This window comes from Salvia splendens, chromosome 16 (genome assembly GCF_004379255.2).
Source record: "Salvia splendens isolate huo1 chromosome 16, SspV2, whole genome shotgun sequence".
Lineage (NCBI taxonomy): Eukaryota > Viridiplantae > Streptophyta > Magnoliopsida > Lamiales > Lamiaceae > Salvia > Salvia splendens.
The window spans coordinates 20,870,749-20,895,407 of NC_056047.1; the positions used below are offsets into that span (position 1 = coordinate 20,870,749).

General features: G+C 37.1%; 2 protein-coding genes and 1 long non-coding RNA gene across 5 annotated transcripts; all 3 read left to right on the forward strand.

The window, feature by feature from the left end:
* Positions 1-1,565: 1,565 nt before the first annotated feature.
* Positions 1,566-4,414, forward strand: LOC121771057. 3 transcript variants are annotated; one of them, XR_006043918.1, is made up of 3 exons: positions 1,566-2,133; positions 2,212-2,272; positions 3,914-4,414. XR_006043918.1 is itself a non-coding variant. In XM_042167851.1 (3 exons), the coding sequence occupies exons 1-3, from the start codon at positions 2,042-2,044 to the stop codon at positions 2,788-2,790; spliced, it is 525 nt and encodes a 174-aa protein (XP_042023785.1). In that variant the 5' UTR covers positions 1,571-2,041; the 3' UTR covers positions 2,791-2,826. The 3 variants fall into 3 exon arrangements, 1 of the variants encoding a protein (XP_042023785.1); XR_006043917.1 differs by lacking the exon at positions 3,914-4,414 and adding an exon at positions 3,378-3,439 and having other exon boundaries at positions 1,571-2,133; XM_042167851.1 differs by lacking the exon at positions 3,914-4,414 and adding an exon at positions 2,419-2,826 and having other exon boundaries at positions 1,571-2,133.
* A 6,698-nt stretch (positions 4,415-11,112) lies between these two features.
* LOC121771290 lies at positions 11,113-12,978 on the forward strand. The gene is made up of 3 exons (XR_006043977.1): positions 11,113-11,483; positions 11,562-11,621; positions 12,925-12,978. It is a non-coding gene; the product is annotated as an uncharacterized LOC121771290 (long non-coding RNA).
* A 2,260-nt stretch (positions 12,979-15,238) lies between these two features.
* On the forward strand, positions 15,239-18,333 carry LOC121772666. The gene is made up of 7 exons (XM_042169855.1): positions 15,239-15,605; positions 15,928-16,013; positions 16,405-16,551; positions 16,660-16,768; positions 17,393-17,516; positions 17,604-17,874; positions 17,964-18,333. Exons 1-7 carry the CDS (start codon positions 15,479-15,481, stop codon positions 18,069-18,071), a joined length of 972 nt encoding a protein of 323 aa, XP_042025789.1. The 5' UTR covers positions 15,239-15,478; the 3' UTR covers positions 18,072-18,333.
* Positions 18,334-24,659: the final 6,326 nt, after the last annotated feature.

The following is a 24,659-nucleotide window of genomic DNA, read 5'->3' on the forward strand; positions in this document are numbered from 1 at the left end:
AAAAAAAACATGAGAAGACAAAGTCATACAATATTCAATGGATAATTTATTCATAGAAAAAAAGTATAAATAGGTTGAAAAAGTCATTTTAATGATTAAATTTATAATTTATATTAAAAAAATAATCGAATCACAATCATAAATTTAACTACATGTTATTTTAATAATTAAGTTTATAATTTTAATATATCAGTACTAATTAGTGATATATTTAATAATTTCATATTATTTTTTATTTAATTTTTTACTGGCTACAAATTTAAGAAAAAGAGAAAGTGAAAGAAGGATTTGACATAATAACAATAACAAAATATAAAACTAGTAAAATCTTATCATAATAAATATATTAGAGAAAACTTATCGGTAGACAACATTGATCGTAGAAGATCACAATTAACATTTTGGTCTATAATAACCACATCCAAGTTAACGACTTTTTTACTGCGTAGTCTCAGGTCATCTCCAACTATTTACACCAAACTCAAACCCATTTTTCCAGTTCTGTCACATCAAACAGTAATTCTACTCCAACCATTTACACCAAACTCAAAATCCAAAATAATATTCCATATTCACTTACTTTTTTTACTTTTTTAATATTACCTACATATTAATTTTAATTACACATTAACCCCCCACACTCGGTAAATAATTTTCCAAATTTAATTAAATAATCTAAAGCACCGTATTTAACTGATTTAAATATAAATTAAACTATTAACAGAAATTATAAACTAAATCGACGTTCATTTCTTGCATTCGGTCTTCTCCCCTATTCTGCTTCTCTATCTTCTTCCTCCACTTTTGCAGACAACAAGTTTTCCATAAATTAGGTACACATCTTCTTGCTCAATCTGAAAATGCACAAAGGAAGATGGATTTAATTGTAATTTTCTGAAATTCAAAAAGCAATTTACGTTTGCTATAGTTTTACACCAAAGATGGGGTATTCCTATTCAAAAACATAAAAAAGTACAATTTGGGATAGATTTTGGAGTATGGTTGGAGCCTATTTTAACTGCAAAAATGGGATATGCAGTATGATTGGAGATGCCCTTAGTAGAATCCAAGACGCATGTCTATACTAATGATAGGAGTATACAAAATGTAAATTATATTTGTTTATTTGTTATAACTAATTCGCTATCATCTAATACACATCAATTTAAGTGCATACATTAAAAAGTTTAAAAATTATTATGTCCCACAAGAATATGCACTATTTCTTTTTTAATCTGTCCCACAAGAATATGCAATTTTTTATTTTTGAAAGTTTTTTTTCTCTAATGAGTTGTGACACTATCTCTCTAATTCTTCACTAACAATTCTTTAATTACTTTTTCTCTCTATCTCTCTCTTACTTTACCATTTTTACATTAAAAATCGTGTCGAACCTAAAATGCATATTCTTTGGGACTATGGGAGTAGTAAATTTCATCAATAATATATTAGTAGATTATAAATTTGAAAAATAATTAACAGACAACGGCAGTGATACACTGTAACGCCCCGTTTTTCTAAACCTAATTTGTGAACCCTAAATTACTTGTTTTAATGATATTATTTTTTTTACGAAGTCCGTGAATTAATTGTTGGTGGATTAATTGTTGTTGGACTAGATACTGTGAAATAATGACTGTGCGAATTTAATTAATTCATGTCCGTGAGGAATATTTATTGGACTCAATTCCGGGTTGGATCCGATAAATTAAATAAATATTATAAAATCTAGTTCGTGATAAATAAATTGTGGACTGTATAATTTAAAGAAAATACAAAAAAATACCGTGAATTAAATCAAAACAAATTCTCTTCCTATTGACTTGGTCACCAAGTCAAATTTAATTTGAGATTTTATAAAGATTAACCTCCTCCGTGAAAAGATATCCATCCTCCGTAATCTACAAATAAAATACCAAATAAATACAATTAAATCAAAAATAAAAAAAATATAGAAACCAAGAAAACCTCCCTCCTCAATACACGAAAAAAACGTTCCCCTCAACCCCAAAATCTCTCCATATCTTTAAACCACCCCTCCATGTATTTTAAATCCCCTAACTCAGTTATTTCCTACTCTGCTCGTTCGCTGCAACAAAGAAAACCAAGCTATTCTTCTCAATCAAATTCAAGGTAACACAACACACAGAATTTCCCCCTCCCGTTATTCTACAATGCTTTGGAAATTAACTCATTCACTCTTCCTGTCAGAAACCGAGAACTAAAGCAAGGGGGGTCCCGGCTTCGTTCAGTTACAATCTGCAAATTGAAGGTATACCCTTCTTCCACCCAATTCCCCTCCAAATCCATATATGTGCATCTCATGAAAAAATAATAAACGAAACAAAACGATAATTTGAACAATCTAAATCAAAGATTCAAGCTTCAATTCATGAATTCAAATCAAGAACTTATCAGCGAGGTTTCGGGGTTGTGCGGGGCTGTTCGGGTTGGAATCGGGACTGTTTCGGGGTGGTTCCAGGGCTGCACGACCACCGACGGAGCGGCGGCAGCAGCAGCCTGACCCGGCGGTATCAGCCGGCAACAGCGGCGGCGAGCTGGGGCAGCTGGAGCAGCGACGACGACGGAGGCGAAGCCGGGGCTGGCGTCACAGCTTCTCGCGGCGGCGCGACGGCGGGCAGCGACAGCAGCGGCATCCCCCGGCTGAGCAGCAACGGCGACGACGGAGCAGCGGCGACGATGGAGCAGCGGCGACGCGATTCCGATGAGCAGCGGCCGGCAACGGTGGAAGGCGACGGCGAATCTGACGACGGCGACGGAGATTTTTGAACTCCCGATTTGGGCGAGAGAGAAGAGAAGAGAGAAGAGAGAAGAGGGAGGGAGAGTGTTTGACGTGGGGGGGTGTGTTTTTCTTCTTTGGGCCTTGGGTAATTGGGCCTCATTAATTAGAAGTGGGTGGAATTAATAAATTGATGGGCTCCTTTTAATTGTTGGGTTTAGTTTGTAATTGGAGATATAAGGCGATGAAATAATTAAGTTTTGGGCCGATAATTAATTGGGGTGAACTATTTAAATAAATCTTTGAATTGATAATTAAATTAATCGTGGGGAATTATTTAATTAATTCCGGAATATTCCAACGAATGAATAATTATATCCTAAGTCTAAAATAAATATAGTTCGAGGGAAAGTGGTTGCGTTAATTTAATTACACACTTTTATAATTTTGGGGATTTTATTTCGATATCATTAAGAAAATACGAGGAGCCAACGGAGGAAATTGGGGGCGTAAGCGACCGTCGAACAACCGAAAACCGAGATAAATCGAGATAAAAGACTTGCTTTGGAGGCATGCATATTTATTTATCTATTTATTTGAAAAGTGTGTTGATATATATATTATCAAAATGTTAAAGGTGAATCATTGCAAGTGAATCGTGATACCAAGGGGAAGAAAGTACTTGAGAATTAAGCAGTCGAGGTGGGCTTTCTTTTAAATAAGGACAACGTCCTAAATATTTTATCGATGGAAATAAAACTGTATTTATCATGCCGTGATTTGTGTTTTAACGTGCCTATCTGATATGGCTATGTGCCATTGTTATATAAATCGAATTCGGGTCCTTGTAGGGCCGCAACCCTACTTGGACTAGTGTACACCTATGGTAGATCGTGTGCTAGCGTACGGGCTGGCCGGTCTAGTGGCTTGGTTTGTGGCAACATTCCAAGTCATGTATTGGCAGATATGGCTAACATCTATGGGAAAATGACTGATCAGTCGACTTTTACAATGGGAAATGATTTTGAGTGCCTCGGGCCTTTCTAAAGCTAAACCCCGGTGGTTACTTATGTATGGCATGATAAATAATATTTTTATTGAAAATGTTTTCGGCGTGAGCCCACTGAGTATATTTATAGTACTCAGCCCTGCATGTGTTTTCCCTATGTGCAGGTTGAGCGGCGACGAGGATGTGGTGGTGTTGAGCAAGTGAATTTAAGATTATAATTGTCTTTGAACCTTGAGTGTCGTTGTGTCTTCACACATGACGTCACTCTTTCTCTTGGTCGTTTCCGCTGTGACGTTTCGTTTAATTATGTTTTATTTGGGGCCGACAACTATAATTGTTAGGATAATGGATATTTTGAATTTCTTGTTGGATAATGTCAAACTCTTGGTTATTTATTGGGATATTAATTGTGGTCCAACTTGTGTTGAAACCCTAATTCTTTTCGTCCGTTTCATTAAATTCTTTTCATCACGATCGCCCGTATTTAATAACCCTAAAGGGCGGTCGTGACAGTTTGGTATCAGAGCCTCAGTTTCTTTCCGCTCTGGACCCAAGAGTCTTTTGGAGTCAAAATCTATCCTTGTATTAATTGGCTAAAGTGTTAAACCTCGAAGGCTCAACACCACAACTCGTCACGCCCAACCACGAAAGAAGCGGTAAGAACATTTTGGCAATTTTTTTAAATGAATTACCGAAAATTTTGAAATTCGGTGGAAAAATGGTTCCTTGCAAAAATGGCAATTCTGGGCCTATTGGAATTTTAAAGTAAATGCTATGGCTTTGGAAAATATTGTGGTCATACGAGACGCGACAAACTATGGGACGTGAGACACTATGGAAGTATGTTATTGAAGGTGTTGAATGTGATGGATATTGAAGTATGAAAATGAATCGCATGCTTGAGACGGGGGCTTGTTATTACATGTTTGAACTGCGAATTTAATTTGAAGAACATATATGTTGAATACTTGAACGGCGAAAATTCTAATGCATATTTTGTTGAAATCATATGATTTTGGAAGTATGAAACGCAAACTATGACGCGTGTGTAGTTGCAATTAAGTGATTGTGGTATAAAGATGGACATGAATTGCATGATTTATGAAATGTGATTCCATGGGTGACAGATTGATTGAGTTACTATTTTAAATATTAATATATGCTGGATGAAATGCTATGGAATGCCAAATGGTTTATATGGATAAACATGTTTGACTGCGCAATGTATAAATGACGTTTTATGTGATAGTTCATGATTGATGAAATACTATAGAATCAATATGAAAGTGAAATGTTGAATTTTGAACCTTGTTGCAAACGTAGAACCCATATGAAGCTTGAATTAAGCAACGATCGAATATGTGTTGAAGTATGAGACTATGAACTATGTCTGGAAAACATAGAGTGCCTAAGAAGTATGTTAGGCTGAACGTGCTTGAACATAGTTGTAAATTGATGACCACAATATCACTTTCCTGAGTGATGGGACAAACGAAAACATATACTTCGAATTAGATGGATTATTGTAATTGTCTATTGTCTATTGTCTTCCCTGGATGATATGAACAAAAAGAAAGGAAGTTTCTAACGAGATCAAGACAAGAAGAAATGTTAGGTGATGTATCCTAACAACGATGAGAATTTGTGCTTGCAATCAAATAAAGTGAATGCAATCGTGAATAACATGTTAATGCGACGACGCATTACAAATATGACAACACTTATGACTCGTTAAGGCCGGGAGGGTTATTACCATATTTTAATGAGAATGACCGCTAGGGCGTGCCAAAAACAATATGAAGATATGACCTTCAAGGACAATTAATTGCTGTAACGACACCAAGAGTCTTGACTTAGAATCTAGAGTTTTCGAGAACGCTTCTATTATCTTCTGGAAATGACGGAGTGCCACCTTTGTAGCCAGAATGGATGAATTTAATTGACGGTACTTACTTGGATTATCAGAAATTTCTTTCTATGAAGCTCCTTGACAATGGTATTCTTTTCGTGCATTTAGAACTTTTGATTGACCTGCAATTTGCAAGTGATGCATCACTGTTTCCTTGTAATGAAAGTAGTGACTCATTCTTGTTCCTCTTGAGTCATTTTCGGAGCCATTTTAAATCAAGGGCAATTTCAATAGTGCTCCTCATGTTGAAACTCATTCTGATCCAAGTAAGACTGTTAAATAGATTTCTAAATTCGTGATACAAGACTCTCAAGAAAGACACTGGCTCGATCTCTGCAAACACATATGAGGAATAAGTTTCAAGAGACACATACAAAATGACACACCAACAACATGAGGAGTCGAATGTTTTCGCATCTATGCTTAGTTGTAGCAAGCAGCCAAAGAATCGAACGTTACATCATACCAGACATTAGGTCTTGAGAAATAAAAGTTTAGAGAAGTCGTGTACATCAAATGATCACGTTTTGCGGCTCAGAATTTATGTAAGTGGTTGATCAAGGGAGATACGGATAACAACTGGGAGTCGGAGTATTAAGGTCGTCGCATAAGATCATCGTTGTACGATAGTAATGGAATGAAAATACGAGTACCCTGATAGATTGAGATATACGAATGAAGGTCGTAGACGAGAGGAAATCGTCCAGCAAGTGGCGAAATTGAATCAACTAAAATGTGAAACAATCGAAAGGAGAAACGCATGCAAGCACCATCACCATCACCTCCTCCACCTAAGCCAGAATGGCATATTGAATGGTTTTGCTAAAGCAAAATCCTCCTATCTTCGATGGGATAGGAGAGCCAGCAAAGGCCGAGACTTGGATATGCGCTTTGGAGAGCATCTTCGAATTCTTGAAGTGCACCGAGGAAGAGCAATTGATTTATGTAACCTACCAACTCACGGATTCGGCCAACTTTAGGTGGGACCAAGCAAGGGACCTGACCCCTAAGAAAGTGGGTAGAATGACTTGGGAGAACTTTAATGAAACGATATATAGCAAGTACATACCAAAGAGCTACTAAAAGGCAAAGGCGGCTGAGTTTTACAACTTAACCCATGGGCGTATGTCGGTGACTGAATATGACCGCACACTCTGCGATATGACTCGGCATGCACCTGAACAAGTTGACACTGATGAGGAACTGGCCGAAAAGTTCTGTGAGGGTCTAAGGCATGAGATCAAGATGACATTAGCCAGTCATAGGAGGCTTACATATGCGGAGGCGTTGGCCCTTGCGCTAGATGTTGAGGCAGCTATGCCCAAGGAGAGGGTGACGGAGAACACTACACTGGCAGTGCCTCCACCACATTATTCTCGAGAGAAGAGAAAGTGGGATAGGAATAGGACCCACTAAGAAAACAAGAGGTACCAGCCCAATCAAAACCGACCACCGCATGGGGGTAGACAAAATTTCTCTAACCAGAGGGGTGACTTCCGACCCAAACCACCACAATGCAATGTGTGCTCCAGGTACCATTTTGGAGAGTGTAGAGTGCAGAAAACTACCAAGTGGTTTAACTGTGGGGGAAATGACCATTTCTCTAGAGAGTGTCCGAGCAAGAATGCGGGGATGGGGTCAAGGCAGAACAATCAAGGATTCCGCCAGCAGTCGAGGGCACCACCGGCTGAACTAAGGATGAATCGTGATCAATCTCCGCGACAACAACAACCTCACCGCCCAAGACTTCCCTCCCAGGCTAGAGCGTATACGCTGAGTTCTAGAAAAACCAAGACTGAACAAGAGAGTCACGAGAGCGGAAATTTGGCAGAACTATGTGTGGACACATTAAGTTGCCTACTAATAAATCTGAACATAAGATGATGGTGACCTCACCAGTGGGAGGGATAATAGAAATTTCTCGAACATGCTCGAACATAGAAATTGTTATGGGAGGACTTAGGCTAGTCGCGCACAACTTACAAGTTATGGCCATGAAGGATGTCGATGTAATCTGGGGAATGGATTGGTTGAATGCAAATTTTGCTACGATTCGATGTAAGGAGAGACGAATATCATTACAAGCCCCGGAAAGGAACCAATCGTGTATCATGGAATCACGATGAACAGAAAAACGTCTATCATCTCCGCACTCCAAGCCACAACGATGTTGAGAAAAGGGTGTCCTGCTTATCTGGTCTATCTACAAGGAGATGAGAAGGAAGAAAGGAAAGTGGAGGATGTCGATGTGGTACGAGAATTTGCAGACGTTTTTCCTGAAGCTTTACCTGGCCCACCGCCAGATCGACAATTGGAGTTCACAATCGTCCTAGAGCTAGGGTCAGCACAGGTGTCTAAGGCCCCATATCGAATGGCGGCTAAAGAGTTAGAAGAACTCAAGATACAACTTCAAGAGCTTATAGACTTGGGTTTCATTAGACCCAGTGTTTCACCGTGGGGCGCACATGTGCTTTTTGTGAAGAAGAAGGATGGATCGATGAGAATGTGTATCGATTATAGAGAGTTGAACAAGATGACTCTCATGAACAAATATCCACTGCCGAGAATAGACGACCTATTCGAGTAACTTCGAGGAGCTGGTGTGTTCTCAAAGATGGATTTAAGGCCCGGATACCATCAGTTGAGAGTCCGACGAGAAGACATACCGAAGACTGCTTTTCGCATGAGATATGGTCACCATGAGTTTGTGGTGATGCCGTTTGGATTGACGAATGCACCTGCAGCATTCATGGATTTGATGAACCAGGGTATTCCACCCATACTTGGGTAAATTCGTTTTGGTATTCATAGATGATGTACTCGTCTATTCGAGGAATGAGAAGGAACGCGAGGAGCACCTGCGAATCACTTTGGAGACGTTGAGGAGTGAGAAACTGTATGCCAAATTCAGCAAGTGTGAGTTTTGGCTTAAGGAAGTAAACTTCCTTGGTCACATTGTCTCGGCAGAAGGAATTCGAGTGGATCTCGCTAAGGTCGAGGCGGTACAATAATAGAAAGCACCTTCAACACCAAACGAGATTCGGAGTTTCCTAGGCATGGCAGGATACTACCGAAGTTTTATAGACGGATTCTCCAAGATAGTGAGACCCATGACCCAACAACTCAAGAAGGGGGTAAAAGTCAATTGGACCCCGGAGTGTGAGGCCAGTTTCCAACTGTTGAAGGAAAAGCTAACTAGTGCACCGATTCTAGCTGTGCCAGAACATGGAGTGAACTACGTGGTATACGCTGACGCTTCGAAGGTGGGACTTGGATGTGTGTTGATGCAGAACAACAAAGTGATTGCTTATGCATCACGACAATTGAGGCCACACGAGTTGAACTATCCAACCCACGACTTGGAGTTAGCAGCGGTAGTACACGCCTTAAAGATTTGGAGACATCACCTCTACGGAGTCCGATGTGAGATCTTCACGGATCACAAAAGCTTGAAGTACTTCTTCGAGCAGAAAGATTTGAATATACGGCAACGAAGATGGCTCGAATTGGTGAAGGACTACGATTGTGGCATCAATTACCACCCCCGGCAAAGCAAATGTTGTGGCGGATGCTTTGAGCCGGAAAGATCATTCACAGCTGACTACTTTTATCACCAAAGAAGAAATCTTGATTCGCGAGTTTAACAAGATGCGTTTGGAAGTGGTGAGGGCACCTAAAACAGTGGAAGCCGGAATCGCCACTTTAGTCGTTGAACCTGATCTAAGGTCGGGGATTATTGAAGCACAACGGATGGATGCGAACTTGGAGGAAATTCGGATAGAAGTGCGAACTGTCGAATCTGGGAACTTTAGTGAAGAAGGTGACAATGCCCTTACTTTCGAAAGAAGATTATGCATGCCGGATAACGAGGGTCTCAAAAACGAGGTGATGAGTGAAGCTCATGAGACACCTTACACCGCTCACCCAGGAAGTACGAAAATGTATCAAGATCTGAAGAAGTCCTTTTGGTGGAATGGTATGAAGAGGGACATAGCATCATTCGTCGAGAGATGTTTAGTCTGTCAGCAAGTGAAGATTCTACATCAACGACCGTATGGGAAGTTACAACCACTAGAGATTCCCGAGTGGAAATGGGAGCACATCGCCATGGATTTTGTGACCGGGTTGCCAAGGACTCTGAGAGGGAACACCGCCATTTGGGTAATTATAGATCGACTTACCAAGAGTGCGCACTTTATACCGATTCTCATAAGCTATGGGTCCAACAAACTAGCTCAAATCTACATAAGGGAGATAATTCGATTGCATGGAGTTCCAGTGACTATCACGTCCGACCGTGAGCCGAAATTCACCTCAAGATTTTGGATAAGTTTACAGAAAGAGCTTGGAACCAAATTGAACTTCAGCACAGCGTTTCACCCGCAAACCGATGGACAGTCTGAAAGAACGATCCAAACTCTCGAGGATATGCTAAGAGCCGTGGTACTCGACCGATGAGGAAGTTGGGAGGCAGCACTACCACTGATTGAGTTCGCCTACAACAATTGTTTTCAGGCAACGATAAACATGGCACCGTACGAGGCATTATACGGAAGAAAGTGTATATCGCCGCTCTACTGGGATGAAGTTGGCGAGAGAAGAATACTCAGACCTGATGCCGTTGAAGAGATGGTGGGAACCGTGCGGCAAATTCGTGAAAGGATAAAAGAAGCTCAAGACAGACAAAAATCATATGCGGACGTCCGACGAACTGATCTACAATTCCAAGCTGGCGACAAAGTTTTCCTAAAAGTATCCCCGTCAAAAGGGATAACACGATTCGGCGTCAAAGGCAAACTGAAGCCGCGATTTATTGGGCCTTATGAAATCCTTGAAGGAGTGGGCCTCGTTGCATACCGTTTGGCGCTCCCACCAAACCTAGGAAATGTTCACGACGTTTTTCATGTGTCACAGTTACGAAAATACGTGTTTGACCCGAAGCACGTGATCCGTTTTGAGGAAGTCGCATTGGATCCGAATTTGAGCTACTCAGAGAGACCCCATTCTATTTTGGACCGAAAGATCCAAATTGTTAGAAATAAAAATGTTGTTTGTGTAAAAGTACTATGGGAAAATCATGGGCATGAAGAAGCCACGTGGGAGAATGAGGATAAGATGATGGAATGGTATCCGGAACTCTTCACTTGAGGGTAACAAATTTCGGGACGAAATTTCTGCTAAGGTTGGTAGGATGTAACGCCCCGTTTTTCTAAACCTAATTTGTGAACCCTAAATTACTTGTTTTAATGATATTATTTTTTTTACGAAGTCCGTGAATTAATTGTTGGTGGATTAATTGTTGTCGGACTAGATACTGTGAAATAATGACTGCACGAATTTAATTAATTCCTGTCCGTGAGGAATATTTATTGGACTCAATTCCGGGTTGGATCCGATAAATTAAATAAATATGGTGAAAATCCAGTCCGTGATAAATAAATTGTGGACTGTATAATTTAAAGAGAATACAAAAAATAGCGTGAATTAAATCAAAACAAATTCTCTTCCTATTGACTTGGTCACCAAGTCAAATTTAATTAGAGATTTTATAAAGATTAACCTCCTCCGTGAAAAGATATTCATCCTCCGTAATCTACAAATAAAATACCAAATAAATACAATTAAATCAAAAATAAAAAAAATATAGAAACCAAGAAAACCTCCCTCCTCAATACACGAAAAAAACGTTCCCCTCAACCCCAAAATCTCTCCATATCTTTAAACCACCCCTCCATGTATTTTAAATCCCCTAACTCAGTTATTTCCTACTCTGCTCGTTCGCTGCAACAAAGAAAACCAAGCTATTCTTCTCAATCAAATTCAAGGTAACACAACACACAGAATTTCCCCCTCCCGTTATTCTACAATGCTTTGGAAATTAACTCATTCACTCTTCCTGTCAGAACCGAGAACTAAAGCAAGGGGTGTCCCGGCTTCGTTCAGTTACAATCTGCAAATTGAAGGTATACCCTTCTTCCACCCAATTCCCCTCCAAATCCATATCTGTGCATCTCATGAAAAAATAATAAACGAAACAAAACGATAATTTGAACAATCTAAATCAAAGATTCAAGCTTCAATTCATGAATTCAAATCAAGAACTTATCAGCGAGGTTTCGGGGTTGTGCGGGGCTGTTCGGGTTGGAATCGGAACTGTTTCGGGGTGGTTCCAGGGCTGCACGACCACCGACGGAGCGGCGGCAGCAGCAGCCTGACCCGGCGGTATCAGCCGGCAACAGCGGCGGCGAGCTGGGGCGGCTGGAGCAGCAACGACGGCGGAGGCGAAGCCGGGGCTGGCGTCGCAGCTTCTCGCGGCGGCGCGACGACGGGCAGCGACAGCAGCGGCATCCCCCGGTTGAGCAGCAACGGCGACGATGGAGCAGCAGCGACGCGATTCCGGTGAGCAGCGGCAGGCAACGGTGGAAGGCGACGGCGAATCTGACGACGGCGACGGAGATTTTTGAACTCCCGATTTGGGCGAGAGAGAAGAGAAGAGAGAGAAGAGAGAAGAGGGAGGGAGAGTGTTTGACGTGGGGGGGTGTGTTTTTCTTCTTTGGGCCTTGGGTAATTGGGCCTCATTAATTAGAAGTGAGTGGAATTATTAAATTGATGGGCTCCTTTTAATTGTTGGGTTTAAATTGTAATTGGAGATATAAGGTGATGAGATAATCAAGTTTTGGGCCGATAATTAATTGGGGCAAACTATTTAAATAAATCTTTGAATTGATAATTAAATTAATTGTGGGGAATTATTTAATTAATTCCGGAATATTTCAACGAATGAATAATTATATCCTAAGTCCGAAATAAATATAGTTCGAGGGAAAGTGGTTGCGTTAATTTAATTACACCTTTTATAATTTTGGGGATTTTATTTCGATATCATTAAGAAAATACGAGGAACCAACGGAGGAAATTGGGGGCGTAAGCGACCGTCGAACAACCGAAAACTGAGATAAATCGAGATAAAAGACTTGCTTTGGAGGCATGCATATTTATTTATCTATTTATTTGAAAAGTGTGTTGATATATATATTATCAAAATGTTAAAGGTGAATCATTGCAAGTGAATCGTGATACCAAGGGGAAGAAAGTACTTGAGAATTAAGCAGTCGAGGTGGGCTTTCTTTTAAATAAGGATAACGTCCTAAATATTTTATCGATGGAAATAAAACTGTATTTATCATGCCGTGATTTGTGTTTTAACGTGCCTATCTGATATGGCTATGTGCCATTGTTATATAAATCGAATTCGGGTCCTTGTAGGGCCGCAACCCTACTTGGACTAGTGTACACCTATGGTAGATCGTGTGCTAGCGTACGGGCTGGCCGGTCTAGTGGCTTGGTTTGTGGCCACATTCCAAGTCATGTATTGGCAGATATGGCTAACGTCTATGGGAAAATGACTGATCAGTCGACTTTTACAATGGGAAATGGTTTTGAGTGCCTCGGGCCTTTCTAAAGCTAAACCCCGGTGGTTACTTATGTATGGCATGATAAATAATATTTTTATTGAAAATGTTTTCGGCGTGAGCCCACTGAGTATATTTATAGTACTCAGCCATGCATGTGTTTTCCCTATGTGCAGGTTGAGCGGCGACGAGGATGTGGTGGTGTTGAGCAAGTGAATTTAAGATTATAATTGTCTTTGAACCTTGAGTGTCGTTGTGTCTTCACACATGACGTCACTCTTTCTCTTGGTCGTTTCCGCTGTGACGTTTCGTATAATTATGTTTTATTTGGGCCGACAACTTTAATTGTTAGGATAATGGATATTTTGAATTTCTTGTTGGATAATGTCAAACTCTTGGTTATTTATTAGGATATTAATTGTGGTCCAACTTGTGTTGAAACCCTAATTCTTTTCGTCCGTTTCATTAAATTCTTTTCATCACGATCGCCCGTATTTAATAACCCTAAAGGGCGGTCGTGACATACACAATCTAAAAATATCGCCGATGTCATTACAAATATGAGTTTTAATTTTATTAAACAAATGATGATATTTACAAATGCACGTAACAACAATTTAAATGTATACCACAATAAATTTGATTTACAATATACAAATAAAATGATAATAATATTATACTGTAATTAGTAATGTTTTTTTATAGTAGAAAATAAAATATACTCACATTGATTTTTGGCCAAATATAAATAATTACAATCAAATCTCAGTCTCCAAACTCATGCAAAAAATTAAGCCTATCAAAAATATAAAAGAGAAAGAGAGAGTAAAGTAAAAAGTGAAAATAAATTTTTTTATAAAATAGAAAATGACTCGACTATTTTTTATACAACCTCTGAAAAGTATAAGGAATACAACTCAATTAGCTTGAAATGAAAAGTAGTGCTCCATAATTTAATTGGTTAGTACTTAGTATAGTACTATATATTAAGATTTTAAAATTTCAAAATATTTTTATTTTGAATTCATTATACATAGAGTATTTTTATCATTATTACTTTTTTATAGTAATACTTTTATTAATCTTTTAAAATATCACACTATACTTTTGTTTATTACTCTCTCAAACCCTTAAAAATATGACTCATTTCCTCGTAAGTCCGACAATTAAAATTTGTGTCCATACAAATGTTTATAGTATTTTTAAGAGACGATGGTATTTTATATCTTTCATGTTACTTGCACTTTTAATTTTAGGCTGTAAATTTGAGATTAATTTTTTAGTGTAATTAAATTAGAATTTAAAGTGTAACAAGAGATCTCTTAACTTAATCTAACATATTAATCAAATATATTAGTTCTAACTTTAACTAGAAATAGTGTAAGTAGTTTGTGACGAGCGGAAATGCAACAGTGCAAGTAAAATAGGACGGAGGGAGTATTATTATTACTACTGCTATTTTAAATTTAAACATAATCAAAACTTAAACAAAATGTACCATGTCGATAAACAAAAATTTATACTCTCTCTGTCTCCAAAAAATAGACAAACTTTTAGTATATGACACAAGTTTTAATATATAATTGATAAAGTAAAAGAGAAATGAACAAAAGTAAGAAAGAGAAAAGGAAAATGTATTGGAAGTAGTGTTAGTGGATTGTGGGTACATTAAGATTATGTCTAATTTTGGGGGATGATTCAAAATGATAACTAGTCAATTTATTTAGAACGGATGGAGTAATATTTTAGTAATAATATTTTATTAATAGCATGAAATAACAATTAACAAATTCTTAAAATATTTTATTAATAGCATAATAAATTAGATTATGGAGGTTTGCAATTTTTCAAAGCCAACTTCTCTGTATTTTATTATTGGATAATAATGATGTCCAATAATTTTTATCTTTTATTTTTTAACTAATAATCATATTTCGTTATAACATAATATTTTTATAAATAATCCTAAAATTCTCTTTTTATTAGTATAGATAGTCATATTTTAAAAAATATTTATACTCACTTATAATTTTTTGACCAATAATCATATTTCTTTAAAAAAATAATATTTTAATAAATAATCCCAAAAATCTCCTTTTATTAGTAGTATCAAAATAAAGATATACTGTATATTAATATGTGAATTGAGTCAATTCTCTTTTTCCACTTGTAATTATTTCTCTGATTTATTCGATTCATCTAAAACTACACATGACCTCACTCGCGATTGAATTCTGAAACCCCTTAGCCGTCTTCGTCTATCTTCAGTTCATGCTCTGACCTTTTTGTGCTGAGGAACCAAATTGCCCTACAATCGCATGCGAATTTCAAAAGGGGTTTTTTTTGGGTGCCTCCTTGTGAAATTTCATTCGAATTGCTGAATTCTACCGTCGAAAATTGTGTAAAACATGAGCGGCAAGCAATCGGATTCCTTACCGCTGGTCGCGCCGCCGCTGATCGCCGCCCCCTCCGATATTGACCTTGAGGCCGGCCCCGATGAGCAAATTCAGTGCCGAATTTGCCTTGAAACTGACGGTAAATTGGTCCAAATCCCTAATTTTTTTACTTAATTTCTACCTGCTGGCTCTCTTTACAGTGGAAAAAAGTCGTCTTGCTTTGAATGATTCATGAAATTCATCTTGTGTTTGTGTATGTGTGTGTGTGTGTTTTCGTTAAAGTGGCGTGCAATTTGCTGCGAATTTGATTGCTTTCTAGCTGTGAGGTTTTCGAAAAAAGCTTGTGTAATTGATAAGTGAAATGCAGTTACAAATTTGGGCATCATTGTATATATAGCTGATCTAGTTGAATTGTGGCTGATAAAATGGTTTGAGACTCTCTCAACTGTTGTTGTGATCAGGTAGGGATTTTATTGCTCCTTGCAAGTGCAAAGGCACATCAAAGTACGTTCACCGGGAATGCCTCGATCATTGGCGTGCCGTGAAGGTAAAATCTGTATTCTTAGTTCTGGATATAAATCGTGTTTGAAATGTGGCTTTGCTGCATTTTCTGTTGATTCTCCGGCAAATGTCAGTTTCTTTCTTATTCCGATGCAGCAGTTATATCCTTTTATTTTCGATTTTTGGGTGGAAATGTTTCTACGATAAATAATTGCTCTTTTTTGAAGATGAAATGCGAAGATATTGAGGTTCTTAATTTAGGGCTTTAGGGGATCACAGTTATTCTCTGCTGGTTTATAATTTCCTGTGGTGAATTTTATCATTGTTCTTGCTGTTCTTTAGTTCTTGAGGTTTCTGTTTCAACCTACTTGTGTCATGTGAACCTCAAACTTTGTGTTTGAATAGGAGGGTGTTAATATATTTCCTTTGTCCTGCAGGAAGGGTTTGCCTTTGCTCATTGCACGACTTGCAAGGCTCCGTATTATATAAGAGTACACGGTGTTGCTGATAGAAAATGGCGGACATTGAAGTTTCGATTTTTTGTCACTAGAGATATTTTGTTTATCTTTTTCTCTGTGCAACTGGTAGGTCTTTGATTATATGCATCTAAAGTTTTTTACTGTGAGTGTGTGAGGATGGGTGTGGTTAAGACTTATAATGGACGATCATGACAGTCATGCTACTTGCTACAGGTTATTGGTCTGTTAGCATATTCAATGTATCTTATAGATCGTTATCAGAAATTTTGGCTTCGTCACATCTGGGTCTTCGACAGTGAACTGAGTTTCTACTACATATGTGGTAAAATATTTCTTGTCCACAATGATAATGAAAGAATTGTTTTATTATATATAATTTGTTGGTGCTTTTGTAATTGAACAAATTTCCTCCACAAAGTCATGAGATTATGTTTTTGAAAGATACCTAATTGCATGGTTGACTATATATAGCCGATGTTTGAAATATAGACATGTTTATTGTAAGACAAGATTGCTGTGAATTGAAGGAAGCACCTCAATTGCAATGGTGCAAATCTTATATGCTTTTGATTACTTTAATGAAGTATATTTGCTTTTATCTACATATCTTAAGATTTTTAGTTACATTTCTGATCAAATGGACTGTTGATTGTTGCTGGCTGCGTCATTCGACAACTAGCTGTTTCAATTATCATCCACTGCTACTAGTTTTTCAATTGTTGGATTTCAGTCCTGTTGATCACATTTATGTTCGATGTAAAACCTATGGTTTCATTTCATACAACAATGAATGCATGTTTTATTGTAGCACTAATTGGGACATTTGCATATATCAGCACACACTTTTTTGGAGCATATCTATCCTTTAACTGTGATTTATTAGTTAATGCATAGGCATAGATGTTGATGCTAATATGTCTAAGCAACCCCAATTTATTTTTGGCAGGGGCATTATTATTTTTCGCTTTGCTGGGCTTATCCGGTTGCTTTATAACTTGCTACGACAGAAGAGTGCGGAGTGATCTTGCTCAGCCTTGTCGAGAATTGTGCGTTTCTTGTTGCCATCCAGGGTATGTAATCTATTTGGAGGCAGGTATTGTGCAATAGAATGGGTTGTTAAAATAACTTTTTTTGTCGTCGTCTTCTATTTTTTGCAGTGTATGTGCCGACTGCCATTTACCCGGCACTCTTTGCATGTGGACTGATTGCACCACATGCTTCGAGAGCTGCGCTGGAGCGGCCAGTGAATGCGGTTGGCTGGGAGGCGCTGGTGAAGCCGGATTGCCAATACTGTTAGTAGTCGCCATTGTAGTGCTAGGTTTATTCACCATCATCGGCATATTCTACACTATCCTCGTCGCCACCATGGTCGGGCAAAGGATTTGGCAACGGCACTACCACATCCTCGCCAAGCGAATGCTTACAAAGGTGAGCTCTCTCATGTCTACCATCTCTTCATCAAGCTCGTTGTTTTCCCGTTTTCCCTACTGAACGTGCTTCTACGTTGCTTCGATTAGGAATACGTCGTGGAGGATGTTGACGATGAGATGACCGATGGAGATTGGTCGCCACCGTCTCTCCCCTCCGAGCACGTTAATCAGCTGAAGGCGCTCGGGCTTCTGTAAGCACCCTTACGAGTTCAATAAGATGTAGCGTAATGCGGTATATTTTCGGCTGTCTGATGTAAGTCTTTACACCTTTTCTGTTACTAAGAATGTAGCAGTTGATGTGGTTTCAATCTGGGTTCATATTCTGGGGTGAGAAGAAACTAACTGATATATTTTTCATTTGATGCAATCAAAGAATTGAGATGAGCAGAAACTAACTGTATTAACTGTATAATAGTAGTATTTCATTTGCTGAAATTAAAGAATTCGATAGAATCAATGATTTTCTTCTCTCAATATTTTTAGTTTTCTTTAATTATTGGAGTTCCCATTTCAATTAAATAAAGCAATAACATGCGTCGTAGGTGCGAAATATGTGTGTATATTGTATTGGATGTAACATTTGATGGCTGGGATTTTAGTCCCACCCCATGTGCTCCCATGTGCAATTAATTTGCAAATTATACAGAGTAAAAGAAAGTTTTTCCACTCTTTTGCATTATATTCGTCCGGTCTTCTAAAAATAAAAATTCTTTTATTTTGTTTGTCTTCTAAAAGTAGAAACTTTCTCGTTAGGAAATTTCTATGTAATTGTATAAATTAGAAATTCATTTTTATTATAATAATAATTAAAGAATTTTTTGGGAATCCTACAAGATCGGTTCGTTCTTTTTTCTCTGATAGATGGTCAGAACTTCGTCTGGGTTCGAATCCTACTGAGAGGTCCACTAGAGATCAGAAATTGTTGAAGAAACAACAAGATCTTTATTGGATTAGCAATTGAGAGAAATCGCAGATATCTTATAAAGATGACTCATAACTTTCAAGATGGAAGTTATCCTATAGATGTTGTATATTCTCTCTGAGATGAAATCTATTTTCCACTAACTCACTTTTCTTTATATCTCTCTCTTACTTTACCTATTTTGCATTAAAATTCATATCGTTTCAATTGTTTCTATTTATAGGGGACACGAGGAGTAATCTTGAATTTTAAGTATCCATATTTAATACTGAATCGAAATATAGTGATGCATGTGTACTAACTGAATTAAGGCATACTTATTTCTTTTTGAGACATTTCAACAAAGTTGAATCATTTCTCTTTTTACAAAAAATAAAACATCTAATCACTCTTACTTTACTCTATTTCTCTCCTATATTTTTCCTCTTTTTGTTTTACTGTACTTTTATTTATTCCATTCAACATTATTTCTTAATTTCTGTTTCCAAATGTTTATTCAACTTAATTGGGACAGAAATAGTACTATAAATCATTGTGGCGAATGAATTTGGTGGTTACTCCCCTCCGTCCTACAGAGTCACATTTTGGTATTTCGGTCCGTCCCACAATAAGAGTCATATTTCACTTTTGTATAAATGGTAAGTAGATCTCACATTCCATTAACTTACTTCACTCACATTTTATTATAAAGTTAATATAAAATAGTAGGTCTCATATTCCACTAACTTTTCCAATGTATTATTCTTTATCTTTCTTAAAATTCGTGCTTATAACAATTGTGACTCTTTTTGTGGGACGGAATGAGTATAACCTTAACTACCAAACATACCTAACAATTAACATTCGTTTCTTTATTTGTTTTATGTCATTGCTATGATTGGCTTTAATCCAAATTAAAGGTGCCACAGAAACAACACTAACAATGAAGCAATAAAACTTGATTGGAACTTAAAAAAAGTACTAGTGATTACCGAATTTATGTAATGGTGTTTAACTATTATGACACGTGTACTGATTAGAGGAGAACAAATTAGGCGAGCAAAACAATAACAAACTCCTACTTTATCCTTCCATTAAAAATGAATCATACTTTTCGGCACGAGATTTTATATAGTGTTATTTGTGAATTCACGAGGAAAAAAATAAAGTAGAAAGATGAAAAAGTAGAAATAATATTGTTTCTATTTTAAATGGGACAATCCAAAAATACATCTCATTTTTAATTGGACAGAGAAAATATTTTGTAATACTACAGTACTATTATTTTCATCAATATATTTGAATTAGATGTGTTCAAAGGATTTTTTTTCTTTTAGGCTTATTACGTATATACTCTCTCCGTCCCATCATAAGTGATGGATTTCTTTTGGACACGGAATTTAAGAAAATAATATATATTAAGTTAAAATGGGGAAAATTAAGTATGAGAGGGGAAAAATAAGAAAGATAAAGAGAGAATAAAGTAAGAGAGAATGATTAAAGTAAAGGAGAGTTAAAGTTTTGTCTTTTGTTAAAAAATGAAATTAATCACTTATGGTGGGACGGAATAGTGGGACGGAGGGAGTAGGATTTAAGCTATCAAAATAGGTTTTTTTTTTTAATTTCCAGATTTGGTAATTCTAAGTTTGAGAAATTCTGCTTTTAACTTTAACTTTAATTAATATCTGAGCAAAAAAACGAATTGCTATGCTTGCACAAGCGGTAAAAAAGGAAGGCACCTGCCAAACTTTTTCTATTAATTATTTTGCTATATTTAATTTTAAAGTATTCATATAAATAAAAATACCTTAAATTACAAAATAATGTTACTTTTCTGAGTGTATTGTAGTAAAAAAAATAGTAGTAAGTAACAAATTTTCATTTATATAAGCAATACTAAAAGTAGAATAATGTAAAGGATAAAAGAGATACTAATAATTTAATTATTAGAAAAACTACATTCAACTAAAATAAATTTTATTGAATGAATAATAGAACAATTTTACTACTCCATATAATTATGTAAAGTCAAATAATTTAAAGGGTAAATGAAAATACCTACCATTAAAGTTAGAAATTAAATGTTTTAGAAACTAGGCCGATAAGTGAATCGGCGAAGCTATTGATTCACGGTTCAACTGGTCGGACTGGAATACTGTAACAAGTGTACATATATAATCAAAATATATTATACAAATATATCAAAATTTAAATGTAGTTATATGTATATTTATATAAAAATTTAGTGAGTAATAAAATATTTTGAAATTAAGTGAATGTAATAATAATAATAATAATAAATAAATACTATATACATTGTATATATAACAACTTATAAGTAAATATATACTATAACTTATAAATATTAGAACTAATTAATTAGGTTAGAAAAATATATACTAAACACGAATTATTAGGTAATATAGATACATTTGTTTAATATTTTTATATTATATGTAAAATATTAAAATTAGTTAATTATTGTATTTGGTAAGAATGCAGTACTTCGTTAGAACATCCACGTTCATGCTCTTGCCATGGACCCGGACCCACTTTTATTATTTTTTACTCCTTGCTCTTTCGCAATAGCACAACACTCACATACATGCTCTTCCGCGAGAGCATGCTCAAGGGTCCCACCATTCTATTATTCAATTTAAATGCTTCAAATACTTCAATTACTAAAAACATTTCCATAATATTAAAATGCATTAAAAATACCCGAACTACTATTACAAATATAAAAAAAATTACATAATTAAAATCCTAAAAAATAAAAATTACATCCGTGGAAATTTAAAGAAGACTAGTTCGATGGCGGTATCCCCAATTGTTGTCGGAGGGCTGCTATCATTGCATGATGACCATCTAATTGTTGGGGAGTCATCAGAGACGTATCAACGTTAGTGGTTTGATACAAAATGGCCCACAACGTGTTGGTGGGGGGTGGAGGCGGAAAAAATGGAGCGAGAACTGGGGGAATTTATAGAAAAAAATGTGAATTTAGGGGTAAAAATAATGAAAAATAAATTAAAAATGGATATATTTTATTGGGAAGTAGGAAAATATTTTTTTATTAAAATCTTATTTTTATAATTTTTTAATTAAAAAAAAGCCAACGGCATTGCCGTTAGCGAATCACACAGCGTCATGTCGCCCTGCTCTTCGGCACGGCGGTGCTCGATGGTAAGAGTGAAGGGGCTGGCAGCGGAAGCGTGCGTTCAAAACGGATCACATGAATTTGATCTATTTAGCAGATAATTTAGACAAAATCTATTCACGTAATTATCACATGTATCATGCTCATAACTTGAATTAAAACATGCTTTAGCACATAAAATCCCTAAAACATGCTTACTACGGAATTAGCCAATTTACCTTGTTGATTCAATCAAGAATCGATGATGGCTTGCTCCGTCTCCACGTGAAGATCTTCAATACAAGACCTCGGATCTTCTGACAGGTGTCCCGGACTATACGCTGATATTTGTGTGGGCAAATCTCACCAACGTACTAGGACTCGAATAATGGAAGACAGAACTCAGCTCACGGAAGAGGCACAAATTTCGAGCTCTCTCTTTAGAGGGGGACGAAAATTTTGATAATAAATTGTTATGTTTTCTGTCTCTTTTATTCTCCTATTTATATAAGTCACATATTGGGCCCAGTCAGGGATCTAAGGAAGAATTTGGAATAGGCCTCACCCAATTAGCTTTTTACTAATTAAATTGAACCCACAATTTAATATAAGCTTATATTGGAATATTACTAGCAGCCACTACAAAAGTAATATTGCACTGCCTTCCAAATCCGAAATTACAAGTATTCTGGGTTTCCTTTAATTGCATTTGATTCATTTCCCGCGCTTAAGATGGAAACATCCATTAATTAATTAATGTCTGCTATAGACTTAATTAATTAACATATTTCGAATTCCAAGAGTGGACTTAGCAAGAAACTCTTATTTATTATTCATAGAGTAATCAAACTCCAACTAGCTAGGTTCCGAATAATAAAACCTCGTTTCGAGCTCCTTTTGTGGATGTTATCAAACGAGACTCTCCTCGCTTACGTTTCAACATAATATCAATCCTAGCACCTCTAGATAATGATTACCACTACCCAATATACCTGGATCGTTGGGTTACGAAAAACCCGCACCTTTGGTAAGTCAAAGTAGTGGATCCTCAATATCGTATGCTCAATGCTAACGTACATTGATTAAGAAATTAATTTTCAAGACCTCGTCTTTCAGTAGATAGCATAAAGACTCGTGTTGTTGTTAGACCCATTCAGTGCTATACCACACCAACGTCATCTTATTTCAATAAGGTTTAGAAATAATCGGACTGACATTGCAACCTTTCGCGATAGGTAGTCTAGGCCTATCTAGGTTGTGAAATTCTTATTTTTCTTTGTTTAGAACTGACCTTGTTACCTTAAATTGGACGACGCCCACAACCGGTCTACTAAAACAAAGACTTAGACTTTGTTACGTTTGCTCATGCATTTAAATATGTAATAAACAACCATTAAATGTAAAACATAACAACATTATGACAAAAATAATCTGTTGCATTTATTGGAAAATAACCATTAGAGTTTTTTACAGTATCCAATCACTCGAAAGGTGATTTCTAGTATACAAAACCCTAACAATCTCCCACTTATACTCAAAACAGCTTTTGAGTATACAAAATAGTAGTGCACACGTCTAAATTTCTCCTACTTATACTGAAAGCGAGTTGAGGTCTTGAATGAGTCGAACTCCCATCCCTTCAACGTGGCACTCGAATGGTTTTACCGCCAAAGCCTTTGTAAAAGGATCTGCCAGGTTGTTCTCTAACGCAATCTTGACCACTTTTATGTCTCCTCTCTGCACTATATCTCTAATGATATGATACTTCCGCTCTATGTGTTTGCTCGCTTTGTGAGCTCTTGGTTCTTTCGAGTTTGCCACAGCACCAGAATTGTCACAATAAATGGTGATGCTCTTGGGCAGATTCGAAACCACACCTAAATCCATAAGGAAGTTCTTGAACCATACAGCCTCTTTTGCAGCCTCCGAAGCGGCCACATACTCGGCTTCCATGGTCGAGTCCGCGATGCATTTCTGCTTCACACTCTTCCAAATTACGGCTCCACCTCCTAAGGTGAACACATATCCTGAAGTAGATTTTCTCGAGTCCTGATCAGCTTGAAAGTCTGAGTCAGTATATCCCAAAGGACAGAGCTCGGCTGCATTGTAAACTAGAGCATAGTCCTTAGTGTGTTTAAGGTACTTGAGTATGTTCTTTACGGCAGTCCAATGTCCTTGGCCCGGATTCGACTGATATCTTGCCACCATGCCAACAGCAAAGCAAATATCTGGTCTAGTACAAAGCATAGCATACATGAGACTTCCAACTACCGAAGCATATGGAATCCTTCTCATTGCTTGTATCTCAGACGGCGTTTTAGGGCACATCTCTTGAGATAAATGGATGTCATGTCTAAAAGGTATGAAACCTTTCTTGGCGTCCTGCATGCTAAAACGACTAAGTACTGTTTCGATGTAAGATTCTTGAGATAAGCACAACATCTTCTTCTCTCGATTCCGAAGAACCTTGATCCCGAGGATGTGTCCCGCGTCTCCCATATCCTTCATCTCGAACTGGTTTGATAACCATGTTCGAACTGATGACAACATCTTTTTATTGTTTCCAATTAGAAGAATGTCATCTACATATAAAACTAAGAACACCACATTCCCCTTATCAACTTTCTTATACACGCAGCTTTCACTTGGGCACTTTTCGAATCCAAACTTGCAAACAGTTTGATCGAAACATTGGTTCCACGATCTGGACGCTTGCTTGAGGCCATAAATGGCCTTCTTAAGC